Consider the following 14,271-nt stretch of genomic DNA (forward strand, 5'->3'; position numbering starts at 1 on the left):
AGAAAGATTTAGGGAATATTATTTTTAAAGATGGTAGAGACTCCAGTATGTTTGAACGCTCAAGAGGCCAGAGAGAAGACGACAGGACACAGCAGACAGGAGGAATGGGTCGAGGGCATTTGCTGAGCTGGTGGGAGGTAATGGGGTCCAGAGCTCGAGTGGGGGACAAGGATCGGTTCTTCCCTAGGACTTCAGTTTAAATCTGCTGACTACAAACAATCATTTTAGGCTTTCCTTCTTTGAAGCTGTAATTCCTTTTCATTTTATTCCCATAGGAATTTCTCATGAACAGTAGCAGCTATAACTTATAAGCGGGCGATCTGTGACATCAGATGTTGAGTTTATCGGCACGAGCGGTGGGAGAATCTGTTCTTCCCTTTCTCAGCGATGGCTAGGAAAGTCTAACAGGAGCCTTGCTCTTCACAGTCAGCTCTGAAATAGAAATAAGCCTGTTCCAAATGGGATGCTTCTTGATTTAGGATGCAGCCAGCCAGAGAAGCAACCTTTGGGTTTTTAACTGATAAGCCACCAGTTCATGTATTTCCCCAATGGTTTTTTAAAGATGATTTTTTTTTTCACCACTGTGGACAAACAAATGAAAACCTACTTCGGTGAAGTAGGAATGGAGAAGGAAGCAAAGAGTCTCATCCCCACACGGCTCCCTGAACTCTAGAGAGCCTCATTTCCTGCGGACATGGAGACCAGAGAACAGGGTTCATGAAATGAATGCTGGCAGACTCAGGGTCTTAAACAGACGCAACGTTGTGTCTGTGAGGATGCTGTCACAGTATTTGATGTTCATTTGTCTCATGTTGGTTGTTGGGAGCTACTTTGCCCTTTCAGCATTACTTGTTACCTTCTTGAAAGCATCTTTGTCCTGAATTTTTCTGCCCTAAGTCACGAAATTCCCTACCTTCCAATTAAGGAGAGGTTAAATGGATGAGGGGTTTCTGATGATAGGCAATGGTGGGCAAAAGGGCTGCTTCTGTATAAAGATTGAGCTCATGCAGATTCTTTTTTTTTTTTTTAAGATTTTATTTATTTATTTGATAGAGAGAGAGATCACAAGTAGGCAGAGGGGCAGGCAGAGAGAGGGGGAAGCAGGCTCCCTGCTAAGCAGAAAGCCTGATGTGGGGATTGATTACAGGACCCCTGAGATCATGACCTGAGCCTAAGGCAGAGGCTTAACCCACTGAGCCACCCAGGCACCCCCATCTCATGTAGATTTTTAAAAATAATTTTTAGCAGGAGGGTAAATCAGAGATTCCCTAAAGCAGTGAAGGGAAGAAAATATTCTTTTTTTTTTTTTAAGATTTTATTTATTTATTTGAGAAAGAGCGAGAGATAGCACAAGCAGAAGAAGCAGAGTCCCCACTAAGCAGGAAGCCTGATGCAGGATTTGATCCCAGGACCCTGTGATCATGACCTGAGCCAAAGGCAGATGCTTAACTGTCTGAGCCACCCAGGTGCCCAAGGAAAGAAAATATTCTTATTCCTGTCCCATTTAATAGTCAACTGTGCAGCTGTAATTAAGCCAGTGGCTGTCATTCTTTCTTGGGCACCATCTACTGGGAGGTGGTAAGGGGTGAAAAGTGTACATTCTCTTTCCTGTTCATATAATTGCAAGAGTTACCCTCCACAAGTTCCCAGAATTAGTCCTGTGTTTTAGCATTTTATAGAGCCTTTTACAATGAGATAATTTCCCTTGGAAAACTTTGTCCATAATAGCTTTCATTGTCCAAATAGTTTCCCAAAGCCTAGCCAACTTTAAGATTTTTTTCTTCATCATTGATGAATATTTATTAAACATCTCTTTTTGGTTACACCATTAAGAGCATGCTTTGTTTTTTCAAACTGTGACTTCCCCCAACTTGTAAATAGCTGCTAAATCATTATGGAAGAAGAATAATCTAAACTTTATAGCCAGGTATAACTTCTTTGGCACAGCTTTATACATACTATCTCATTTAATTCTTATGTTGGAACTATATCAAGTAGGTTCTATATTTTGTTTATTTACAGATGAGGAAACTGAGATTTAAAGAATTTAATTATGTTGCCCCAGCTACATTTTATTTATTTTTTAAGTTTATTTACTTATTTAAGTAATCTCCACACCCAACATGGGGCTTGAACCCATGACCCTGAAATCAGGAGTCACATACTCCACCAACTGAACGAGCCAGGCACCCTGGCTTAGACACATTTTAAAAATATTGATGCCTGGGGTGCCTGGGTGGCTTGGTCAGTTGAGCATCTGACTCCTGATTTCAGCTCAGCTCATGATGTCAGGGTCGTGAGATAGAGTCCAGTGTCAGACTCTGTGCTGGGCATGGAGCCTGGTTGGACTTCTCTCTCCTTTGGCTCCTCCCAGAGTACCCTCTCCCCCTTAAAAAAAAAAAATAAATACTGATGCCTGGCCTGGGTCTTACCTTCAGAGATTCTGGTTCAGTTGGTCTAATGGGAAGCTTGAGAATCTGTGAGTTCCAGGTGAGTTTAATGTACTCTCAAGGTTGAGAACCAGTGCTCCATTGCTGGGTTGTCCAATATGGTAGCCACTAGCTATATGGGGCTCTTCACATTAATTAAACAGAAGTTTTTCAGTCACAGTAGCTACATTCTAAGTGCTCAGTAGTCACTTGTGGCTGGTGGCTACCATCTGGACAGCACAGATATAGTACATTCCTATTATCAAGGAAAACTCTATGGATGGGAGAAGCTTTGTAGAATCTGTGCACATCCCATGTCACCTTGCTGTGTCTTTATGTTTTTCCCCACTTTGGGCTTGGGAAAGGGAATTAAACCACAACTTTATTGGAAATATTTGCTTATGAGACCTAAAGATGGCTCTTGGTATATGTAATTGGATACATTTATTCTACACCTCACTTTAACTTTCTTCAAAACAAGAAGACTGATGTCCTCCATTCCCTAAAGGTTGGAGCGTGGAGGAATTTGCTAGAATAGGGGATATAATCTTCTTTATATTGTTGACATTTCATGTTCATGCCTCAGGATAAATTCCTACAAGAAGAATTTGGGTCGACAGGTATGAATATATTTAAGTCTCTGCAAAACTATGTTTCAGAGAGTTTGTACCAGTTCCCTCCTCTGTTATTTGAGAATGTTCTTCTTACTCATCCCTTGAAAGAATTGATTACCATTTTAAAAACTGTGCTAATATGAAAGTGCCTTTAAAATTTTTTATTTTGTTATTACCACAGAGGCTAAAGTTTTAACTATGTTTGCTAAATATTCTTTCTCCTTGTAATCATAAAACATAAAAGAACAGGATAAAGCAGTAGTTTTTCGCTGGTAGTATGTTTATGAAAGTAGTCAAATTGGTACATGGAACTTTTTAAACTGTTATAATTACTATTTTTGTTTATGCTTTAGTATAGTGTTACTTTGATTCTTATTGAGTCTGCTGTAATTTTAAAGAGAAGTTATCATTGTGTACTTAGTAACCGTAACAGTAATTTTACATCTAACAGAATTGTTACTATTTGTACCTGATAAAATTTTTCTTTTTTTGTTATTTTCCAACTAAGATATTGGAATTAAATGTACTTCTAACAATATAATGTGGTTTTAAATGTTATTAAAAATGGTCACAAATGATAAACATTGTAACAGAACGTTCATTAATGTCGTTAAATAGCCTTCTTAGAGAAAATTGGCTTTTTTTTTCTCTTACCACCATGATTCTTTGATAAAGGACCTAGTGAAGTATAACAGAGGAAATGTTGCTATTCACTGAAGTAGAGTAATGATTGAATTTACACAGCTACTTAATTTTAGCGCTGGGACTAGAACCCAGCTTTCTAGACTCTGGTCAATTTCCTTTCCACCCTGGAAATCTCCCACTTCAGGTAATAACATAAATGTTAGCACTGGAAGTATCAGTTTTGGCATAGTGCCCTCCATGGTAGGTCTTTGATGAGCACATCTAGTCTATGTGTCTAGTAACAGCTGCTAGAGATGATGGACATATCCCACCCATGTTCTAGAGCGCGTGAAGGCTGAGAGTGTTCTGAAGCCATGGGCTAAGAGAAGGTGGTCAGGGCTCATCTGGAAAGATTGCTGTGCCAGGAGCTCTCTTCTTTGCGCTTGGGCCAAGGCTCTCAGTGACCCAAATATGGATGGGTATGGGCCAACACACACTTGCTTTTACTGCCCCAGTTTGCCTTCCAATTCCAGATAGAAAAAAAAGACTGGGAAGTGTCTGTAAAGAGGAGACACATTTTGGTAAGCTGGGATCTACATTAGTAATAGCCAGAAGGCAAGCTAATAAGAGAGCAGGGAAATATATGTATATGAGAACCATCTCCTTTGTAACCTTCTCTAGACTCCCATGATTTCATATCCAGGAGTAGATGTCTATTCATTTTCCTATCCTTTCCTATCCTTCAGTAGCTCACCACAGTGCATTACATTACTTATTACAAAATTTTTAAATTACATTACACGCACAGTGTGTGCTGAGTAATTGTTGAACTGAAATTTCTGAGCAGCTTGTTAATAAACCGTTTCTAGAATTTGGGAAAAATCTATGAGGTAGATTGAGTCAGAACATCTAAAGGAAGAGAAGAAAGGTTAAGTGGCTTAGAAAACTTTTGTCTCTGATTCTTTTCAGCTCCACTAAATAATACCTTCTTCCTTCTAGGGACTTTGTGTGTATGTTACAGTCCGAAGTTTGACTCTTGGGAAAAAATCACGTATTCAGTGTTTTACTTTCATAAAGGTACATGTCATTTATTCTTAATTTTTTATTTTTATGTAGTCACTTTTTCCAAATAGTAGCAAGTTAGATAAATTCTAAAGTCTTACTACCTTATAATAAATTTTATCAGTACATTCTATACCTATATAATACATGTTTCCTGAAGAAATTCACTAATGATGAATACAGTTCACCCTTGAACCACATGGATTTGAGTTGCGTGGATCCACTTACATTCAGGGTTTTTTTGAAAACAAAACAAAACAAAACAAAAAAACAGTATAGTACTGTGAATGTACTTTCTCTTCCTTATGATTTTTCTTAATATTTTCTCTCTTTTTTCTTTTTAATTTTTTTTTACTGTGAGAATACAGTATACAATACATATAACATATGAAATATCTGTTAGTGGACTGTTTATGTTATCAGAAAGGCTTCTGGTTAGCAGTCAGCTATTAGTAGTTAACTTTTGACTCCCCCAAAACTTATACATGGATTTTGACTGCTCAGGGGTTGGCACCCTTAACCTCCATGTCGTTCAAGGGTCAATTGTATTGACTTAGCTAATGTTTTTGTATTTTTTTGATGACCTGTGTATTTTTCTAGGCCTATAGGTAGACCAATCCTTATGGACATATTTGTCCAAAGTATGTTTATTTGCTTTTTTGTTATTACTAGTTGGAAAACATCAATATATTTAACGTACAAGGTTACGGAGAGCTCTAGTTAAAAGCATCCATCATCTCAGTTCTCAACAGGTCTTAGACCTAAGATACCTTTATTATGATTCACAGTTCTGCGGCCCAGGAAACTAGTTTGTCAGCAGTCAGCCTCAGGGGAGGAGTAAATGCCCAAGCTTTTCTAGTTCTAGTTCTAGTTCTCTAGTTGGCCAGTGTACCCTTTAAAAGTTTTAGTCTGAACCATGGTAAGGCACATTTATTTTGCTTGCTTAGTCCCTTAAAATTAGAATTTATATAGTACATACTGTGGGTGAAATTATATTTAAAAATTTTTAAATTACAAAACAAACAAACAAACAAAACTATGCCAGACCACACCAGAGTTTATTCTGCAGGAATGCCTAACATTACTTTCAGAAGTTAGAAATGCAGGTAAGAAAAGTTTAATACCTCAATAATGGAGAAACTGAAAGCAACTTCAGTAGACGGGCTTTAATAGCATAAGTTGGATTTTTCTTTTGTGGGAAGTTTTCATACATTTTTCTAATGATTAATGTAATGGTTAAAACCATAAATAAAACTTCTCTGAAAGTTTTATTAAGGGTTACTGATTCTGACGAAGAATTAGAACAGTGGAGTGTGAAGCCCAATACCCTGAGATTAGCTGATAGTCTACTAAGTGACTGAGAGAAGTCTCAGGGGGTCTTGATGATGGGAAGAATGTGCAGTAAACTGTGGGGGACAGTGAGCCACCTGGTCTCCTCCACCTTTTGAATCCTGTGATAGATTCCTTCAGATCCTTCTGTCCCAGCACAACCCACCTTATAAGGTCTGATATTATGCGATAAGCCCAGAACGACTACTGGATCCTGATTGCACTGTGATCTACCTTCTGTGTGGTCTTTGGAGAGTGTTGGAGAACCATGAAACCTAGAAGTCAGAGACCCTTGCTTTGTCAGTTTCACAGCTCCTAAATGTTGAGTATTACATAGAGTAATAGCCTTGGGTGGAATTCTGGTTCTTTGTTTCTTATCATTCTTTCCTTGGCTTCCTGTTCTCTCTCCACAGGGCACAGCAAGACCTTCAGTGCTGCTCTAGGGAGTGTAGACTCACATGTGACTAAGGGCCTTACTTTTCTCAACCTTGGTGAGTGAGAGAGAGATGCATCTCTGCTCTGACCCTCATTTCTAGTATATGTGATACTCAACCTTTTATATTTCATTTTCTTATCTGTGCACTCCATTTTTTCCTGCCCCTTTAGGACTTGGATTAGAATGACAGCCACTGACCTTTTAGAGGCCTAGGAGGGGAAGGGTTTCTCTGGAAACCTTGGCACCCCTAACTTCTCTGTTGTTCAAGGGTCAACTGGATTAAGTTAGTTAATATTCTCATATTTTTTCCTGACCTCTATCTTTTTCTAGGCCAATCCTAATGGACATATTTGTGTCCCCGATTCAGATCAGCCTTTGGGGAGGGGGTGCATCTCCCTCTTTAAAGAATCTAGGCTGTGAGCTTTCCTATGTGTTTTAGTAGTATTCCAAAAAAGCCATTTGTTAGTATAAAAATGATGATGGCTACCTTGGTGGCTCAGTCAGTTAGGAGTCTACCTTTGGCTCAGGTCATGATCTCAGCGACCTGGGATGGAGCCCCGTGTCCTTCTCCCCCCACCACTACCCCCTGGCTCATGCTTGCTCACTCTCTGTCTCTCAAATAAATAAATAAATCTTAAAAAAAATAATGACAGTGAATGGGATGTTCCCTAAAAGCCTATGAGAAAAAATACATCATGTTGTCCCTTGATTCTAGAGAGGACAGAGATCTTTGAGAAATTCTCCATTCCCTGTTGTTAATTGCTAAGAGCTTCCAAGTCCTATAAAGGACTTACAAATCAGCTTAAATGTGTTGATTTTCATTGAGTAAATATGGTAAGGGAACTTGAGTGTTAGGTTTGAACATATTAATGGAGTCTATAATGAAGAAAATCAAGAAAGGGTTTATTGTACCAACCTACCGAAAGCTGCTTTTCCATGTCAGTTGGGATGAGAGGCACAACAGGTTAGCAGAAGACTAACAGAACTATTACTTGCCTACCTATGGGACGCAGCACAATATTCAGATAAGAAAAGCTTCAGGTTTACAGCACATGATTCTTTAATATGTTCTCCTATTCCTGTTCCCCAGTCTGCCTGCTATCATGACAAAAGCTTAAGAAGGTATAATGTGAGGGAGCTGGGCAAATGAGAACAAAAATGACAAAGTTGATGGGGCGCCAGGGTGGCTCAGTGGGTTAAAGCCTCTGCCTTCGGCTCAGGTCATGATCCCAGGGTCCTGGGATCGAGCCCCGCATTGGGCTCTCTGCTCAGCGGGGAGCCTGCTTCCCCTTCTCTCTCTCTCTGCCTGCCTCTGCCTACTTGTGATCTCTGTCTGTCAAATAAATAAATAAAATCTTTAAAAAAAATGACAAAGTTGATAAAAAAAGATTTTTCTTTTGAACAATACTGTAGATGAGGTGAGATAGTGAATGTGGAGTGGGCCAGTACGTGGTAAATGTTAACCTGAGCTTTGAACCTGTGGGAAATTGCCTTAGAGAGGCCTGAGTCTACTGCTTCCTGTGGTTAGAGAGATAAATATAAGGTTTCCTGGGTCTGAGACTTGATTCTTATCAGAGAATGCTGCATCAACATCCCATTTCAAGAGTGATGTAGGAAACTTTTCACTAAAAAAAAACTTAGCATTTTGTCAGGTCAAAGGTAGCCTTCTTTTTTTTCCTCCTGACAATGACTCTAGAAAAGGGCAGGCATGATTTAATCTATGGTCTTCAGACTGTGGAGCCGGCAGAAATCCTAGAGGTTTGTAAAAATAGGCTCTTACATAAGTTGTCTTTCCTTCTTATACACATTTAGTCTTCTTGGCACAGAATTATACCCAAGCTTAAAACTACTCCAGAGGTAATTTTTATGACAACAGTATTGCTTTTGAGTGATGCCTTTTTTCCTATTAATTACATACAACTGTTCTGAATTATCACCCTATTAAAGGGGACTTATTTTGAATATTTTAATTAAAATATTAAAGAATAGAGTTTTAATGTTGATATTAAAGAATAAAGTTTTCCATGAACCCAGACACCTCTATATAAGAAGGATATATTTGTAAATAAAAAGCTACCATTTTAAAAATGAGTATTATATGCTAAGCATGTTATCTCCATTATCTTGATCCTTACAACAATTCTGCTAGGTGATGTTATCCTCATTTTCCAGATAATGAAACTGAGCTCAGGAAGGCTGAGGTCTGTGCCCAGTCTCCTTTTAGTGTATCTTATCAGGGACACTGTGTTATTTTCTTATTGCTGCTATGACAAATTATCACAAATTTAGGGCTTAAAACAACATGAATGTTGTCTTTTGGTTCTGGAGGTCAGAATTCTGAAATGAGTTTTGAGGGGCTAAAGTCAAGGTGTGGGTAGAAATGGTTCCTTCTGGAGATTCTGGGGAGGAATTAATCCTTGGACAACCCCAGCATCTCGAGGCTGGCATTTCTTGGCTTGCGACCCCATCACTCCATCTCTTTCATCCTCGAGTGATCTTCTCCTCTGTAGTCCAGTCTCCTTCTGCCTCTCTCCTGTAAACATATTTATGGTTACCTTGGGTCCACTTGGATACTCCAGGATACCCTCCACATCTCCAGGATCCTTGATCTCATCTGCAAGGTGCCTTCCGTCACTTCAGGTGATACAGTCACAGGCTCTGGGATTAGCATATGAACATCTTAGGGGGTCGTCATTTGACCTACTATGGGCCCTGTTGGCATTTTCGTTGAGACAGTTCTTCTTGTGTGAGAGTGTCCTGCACATTGAGGGATTTAAGGACTTTCGCCAAACGGCAGGAGGACTCCCCCTTCCACTGCAGTGATTGTAACAATTCCAAACAACCCTCATTGCCTTCCAAATGCCTCCTCTCGCAGGGAGGAGTTACGTAGTTACCACCCTAGTTAACTGGTTAAATGCTAGCCTAGGAATTAATTTAGGTCATTTGATGCCTAACCCTTTCCTACTGTACTCTACTATATCATTATTTGTGTGTTTCTACTTAAGTGTTGCCATAACAAGAATATTATTGCAACCATTTGTGCTGCTCTCGTTAACATCGCTTGATCCCCAGGCACCAAGAGGACTCTTACTTAAGTCAGTGGCTTCGAGTTTTACATCCTCTTTCCTTTCCTTTCCCCTGAATGCCTTCTATGCAAATAATTAACATGTATTTCTTTGCTTCTTAGGAAAAAAGAATCCAGCTGCGTTGCTTACAATCTAAATATGTCATCTGTAGGACATTCACTGCTCTCGGGTGAAAAATTATTGGCAAGGGCTACTTCTACCTTCCCATTCTCCAGAAACCTATTTTTACACCTTGTCTCAATCTGTGTACGAGTGTTCTTCGTACAAAATTATCGAACGCAGGGACTGTGAAGGTGTGAATTCTTATCAGTACTTCACCAAGTGTTAGAATGCCTGCAGAGATTGTTTTGATGAATATCAAATTAAGGGTTCTCTAAACAAAATGACGATGATAGTGATGATGACAATGAGTGGGCAAACATAGGAAACAAAATTTTAGAGGGTCTCCCAGCTGGCAGAAATGAGGAGGGAAATTCCCATCATAAGCTATTCCCAGACTATCAGATAAAGGAAGAATTTATATTGCTTGGTATTTTTTTTCTAATTTGCTTTTAGAGGTCATTTAGGTTCAAATAAAGCCACAATTCACTTAGACTCAAAATTACAGATATCAGTTAAGAAAACCATTGCCAAGTGTATGAAGACAACTAGCCACAGATAGGAACAAGTGAGATCTGGCAGGAAGATGAAATGTGCTGACATCAAACAGTTTACACTGATCAAAACTTTTGTGTTTTAAGAGGTTCAAAGACAAATAGGGATACTGTCAAGTTCTGGGCTTTATCTTTGCCTGTGCAACTCTTGCCACATACAGATAATTTTTATCTTTCTCTTCTACAGAATATTATGTGGCTGTTTACTTACCTGGTCATTTCTTTCATTTACTTAACATTCAACATCCGGACCTGATCTGCCACAGTTTATTTCTGACAGGTATGGCTGTGGTTTTCCCCTCATGAATGTGGTCTATTTGGGTTTGTCTTGACAATGTTTATGTTTCGGTGAGAGGGGTTTCTTTTATTTGCTGATCTCTTTTTTCTTTTCTTTTCTTTTTTTTTTTTCTGGCCAGGAAACAATGAAGTGGTTGATATGCTACCTCATAGCCCTTTACAGTCACTATCAGGGTCCCTGGTACTGGATTGGTGTTCTGGAAAGCTCTATAGGGCAGTCCTCAACCAGTCCTATTTATTACAGTTCCTATGGAACACTCAGCTAGACTGTGAGAAGATGGCCGTGTTGCACTGTGTCCTCTCCTGTGGCCGAGACCCCCAGTTCCTGGAAGCCAAGGTGGTTATGTAGCTTCAAGTTAAAAAGATTGGCAAATAGACAATGCCAGCCATCTAGGTTTGTGGTTGAAATGAACAGATGTCATTTTCATTTGGTAATAATTAGTTGACATTTATGGTCTCCATTCTGATTTGAACATATTCTCTTCTCATGCTTCTTTTTATGGACCCCGACCAGACCTCAGACTGTGAACATGTCTGTTGACTTCTCTCTTTTCAATACTGTGCCTACACGTTAGCTATATCAGTAACATTCCAAGAAAGTGCTCCGTAAATAGGAAATAGCTCCTCAAATACCTACTTTTTCTCCTGGTCTCTATTTGGTGTATAGCATTACAAGAAATAAAATCTGGTGCCATATATTTATTACATTTTAATAAAGATTATTTATATTTCACAATTGAATTTATGAAGCACTTTCACACATTTTGTCATTTAATTTTATAGTTGTCCTGCGCAGTTGGAGATAGCCCTCTGTTAGACTTCATTGGGACCAATGGGTGGTTGGGTAATTGAAGAAAAGATACTTTATCTTATTTTAACCTAAAACAACAAACAAAAGGTGCATTTATTCACCTATCTTTCGATGTCGTTTAATACCCTTTCTTTGTATTTTAGCTGGTTGGAGTTCAAAATCATTTTTCTTACATAAAACCACTAGTAATGTGCTGTCTCTGACTTTTCTTCTTCCTTTTGTTCCTTAACCTTACTGTCTTCTTTTCTTTAACCCAAGGAGAGCCATATTTTAAAGATCTTTTCAAAAACAATTTGTATCTATTGGGCATTTTTTTCCTAATCTTTTACAGTTGTCTCACACTTAGATTTTTTTTTTAAGTGAGTGTTTTAGATATGCCTTTGAGTCTTTCCAAAGTGTTCAACTTTTATTGGCCAAACAACACTCTTTTTGAGTCCATATTTCATTCATCTATGGTAATATTTTATAAAATTACCTAACTGTGAAGAGAAGTATAACCAGCATGAATAGGTTTAGAAATGAAAACAACTGTTTCTTGGGATGCCTGGGTGGCTCAGTCGGTTAAGTATCTGCCTATGGCTCAGGTCACGATCCCAGGGTTCTGGGATCAAGTCCCACATCGGGCTCCTTGCTCAGCAGGAGCCTGCGTCTCCCTCTGCTGCTGCTCTCCCTGCTTGTGGGAGTGCGCTCTCTCTCTCTCTCTCTCTCTCACACACACACACACACACACACACACACACTCTCTCTCTCTCTCTCACAAATACACAAAGCTTAAAAAACAACCACTTATTTATTGGTAGGAGCAGACATGTGAGAGTGCTCTGTGGCTTGGCAAGCCTCATGGTATACTTCAGTTCTAAGGCTGGGAACAAGGAGTTTCAGTCCGCCAGCAGGTGAGGATGGTTGTGGACACTGAGAGAGGTGTCATTACAACCTGTGCTTGGGAGGACCGCAGTGATGCTCACCAAGGTTAAATGGTGTGCCGATGATCACACGGATGCCTGAGCTGGATTCAAACCCAGGTCTGCTGCCTTCGAGCTCTGAGGTGTGATTGGGTTGTTTTCTCCTCTATCACCCAGCTCTTCACACTGGCACTTTGCTGTAACATGACCCACTCTAGCAAAAGCAGACATGGGGTCGAAGAAGGCTTATTTGGATTTCAGCCAGGGATATTTATTTGAAAAATATATGTAAAATAGACCTGATTTATAAGACTCCTTAAACCACAGTCTTGCATTACACGCCTTGAAGGGAAGTGAGTGTATTCTATGACAGTTCCAAAATAGATACAGAGTTTCAAAAAGATTCACATACATTTTGTACTTCTTCAATGGTGGGGGCAGGGTGCAGATGTACATACCAACAGAATTGTCTTCTTATTTTTTAAAGCTTATTCAGTGGATTTCTGAGAATGTCTCTGCCTGCCATTCGTTTGACCTCATTCAGGAATTTATAATTGGTAGGTCTTGCTGATGGTGCATATTAAGTTGAATCCTTGACCCTTTTGCTGGAGGGAAAGCAACAAATTGATAATGTCTCAATCTGTCAAAATGTTGGTTAGAAGCACTTTTTTTTTTTTTTAACTCTGTTTCAGTCAGCAGCTAATTAAATTTCATTCTCCCGTGGTCTTGTGTGAAGCTCTGACAGTTCAGAGACTGATAAGATACGATATGATCTTGATTCTCTAACCTTATTAGTGATTTTTTCCTCCCAGTAAGATGTAAAAACTTTCTTAGTTCAGTTTTGTGTCTGCCATTTCTGTGTGAAGTAGTATAATGTCATCAGATAGAAGTGCCAAATAATTTTTTTTAAATTATTCTCATAGTAAAGAACAGAACCTGAACGTTTTATAAAGGTAGACGCTAACTGTTAGCCTTTTGAAGATAAGGATAAGGCAGTAAAAACTTTTTGGGAGTTTGCTTGCTTTGGTGAATTAACAGTGTCTACTGCCTTATTCTTCTTATTAAATCATGTCTTTCTTTCTTTTCTTTTTTTTTTTCTTCTTTCAAAAATCTACTCAGCTTCTTCATATTGGAGCATATATCCAGAGACAAGTAACATGGATAAACTTTTGCCATATTCCTCAGTGTTCGCTTGGGATACAGTAAGTTAACAGTTTGTATTCTTTGTGTGATTAAAATTAAAATTAAAACTGACCCAGTTGTGGGTCAGTTGTGGGTCAGTTGTGGGATATCCATGTCACAGTACCCATGGCTGTGATTTCATTTGTCTATTTTTGACTGATAAGGACCTGAGTTGGAGTCTCCTGGCAGAAGAATAATTGTGAATCCTTGCTGTTAGCCAAAGGTAGTGATATAAAACAGGAGAATTAAAGGAGAAGGTACAGGATATGTGTTACTCTTCCTACTACTAAGCAAAATGAACCCTCTATCATCTTCAAATGGTGTTTTACATTTTTTTTTTTAGCAACTAGAGTAGACTAAAATATTTCTCAGGTTTTTATAAATGTGAATGATTGGGCCATTGCTGTTATTGTAAGCTGTTTTGTTTCCTACGGAGATTTAACCCTTTTCCCAGCCTCATAAAGAGAATTTGTAATAACCGTTTAGCCTCAAAATCAGCAAAATTTAGTGATCTTAAGCAAATTCACTCCTTTCGACCTTTTTCTTCCCCCTGGCCCTTCTTCCCAATTTTTCAATTAGGAAGTGCTGAGCTAAAATTTTGTTTTCTCTAGAACATGGTGCAGTAAACTGAGATTTGTTGGATCAAAAAGCAAAAACCCTGAAAAAGGTTTCAGGCTTTCCCTGGAAAAGATTTCTTCTTTCATACTTCATAGAATATTTTATTTCATAGAATAACATGCTTAGTCCCAAGGCAGAGGTTAGTATCAAAAAGGCATTTAGAAAAATAAATGGAATTTAGGTAACACAAACATAGGAAAATAAGTACTGGGATGAATCGTGACACTT

General features: G+C 38.8%; 1 protein-coding gene across 3 annotated transcripts in view; it reads left to right on the top strand.

The window, feature by feature from the left end:
* The window catches only part of GSAP (gamma-secretase activating protein), an 81,498-nt gene that overhangs the window by 35,345 nt on the left and 31,882 nt on the right, over positions 1-14,271 (top strand). For all 3 annotated transcript variants that reach the window (XM_032873284.1, XM_032873285.1, XM_032873283.1), the window contains 6 exons: positions 4,667-4,744; positions 6,472-6,549; positions 10,421-10,513; positions 10,650-10,867; positions 12,731-12,800; positions 13,363-13,445. In XM_032873284.1, the coding sequence (XP_032729175.1) occupies positions 4,667-4,744; positions 6,472-6,549; positions 10,421-10,513; positions 10,650-10,867; positions 12,731-12,800; positions 13,363-13,445 (620 nt within the window). The remainder of the gene's footprint in view (positions 1-4,666; positions 4,745-6,471; positions 6,550-10,420; positions 10,514-10,649; positions 10,868-12,730; positions 12,801-13,362; positions 13,446-14,271) is intronic.

Source organism: Lontra canadensis, unplaced genomic scaffold (genome assembly GCF_010015895.1).
Source record: "Lontra canadensis isolate GAN:19392208 unplaced genomic scaffold, GSC_riverotter_1.0 scaffold48, whole genome shotgun sequence".
In the NCBI taxonomy this organism is placed as follows: Eukaryota; Metazoa; Chordata; class Mammalia; order Carnivora; family Mustelidae; genus Lontra; species Lontra canadensis.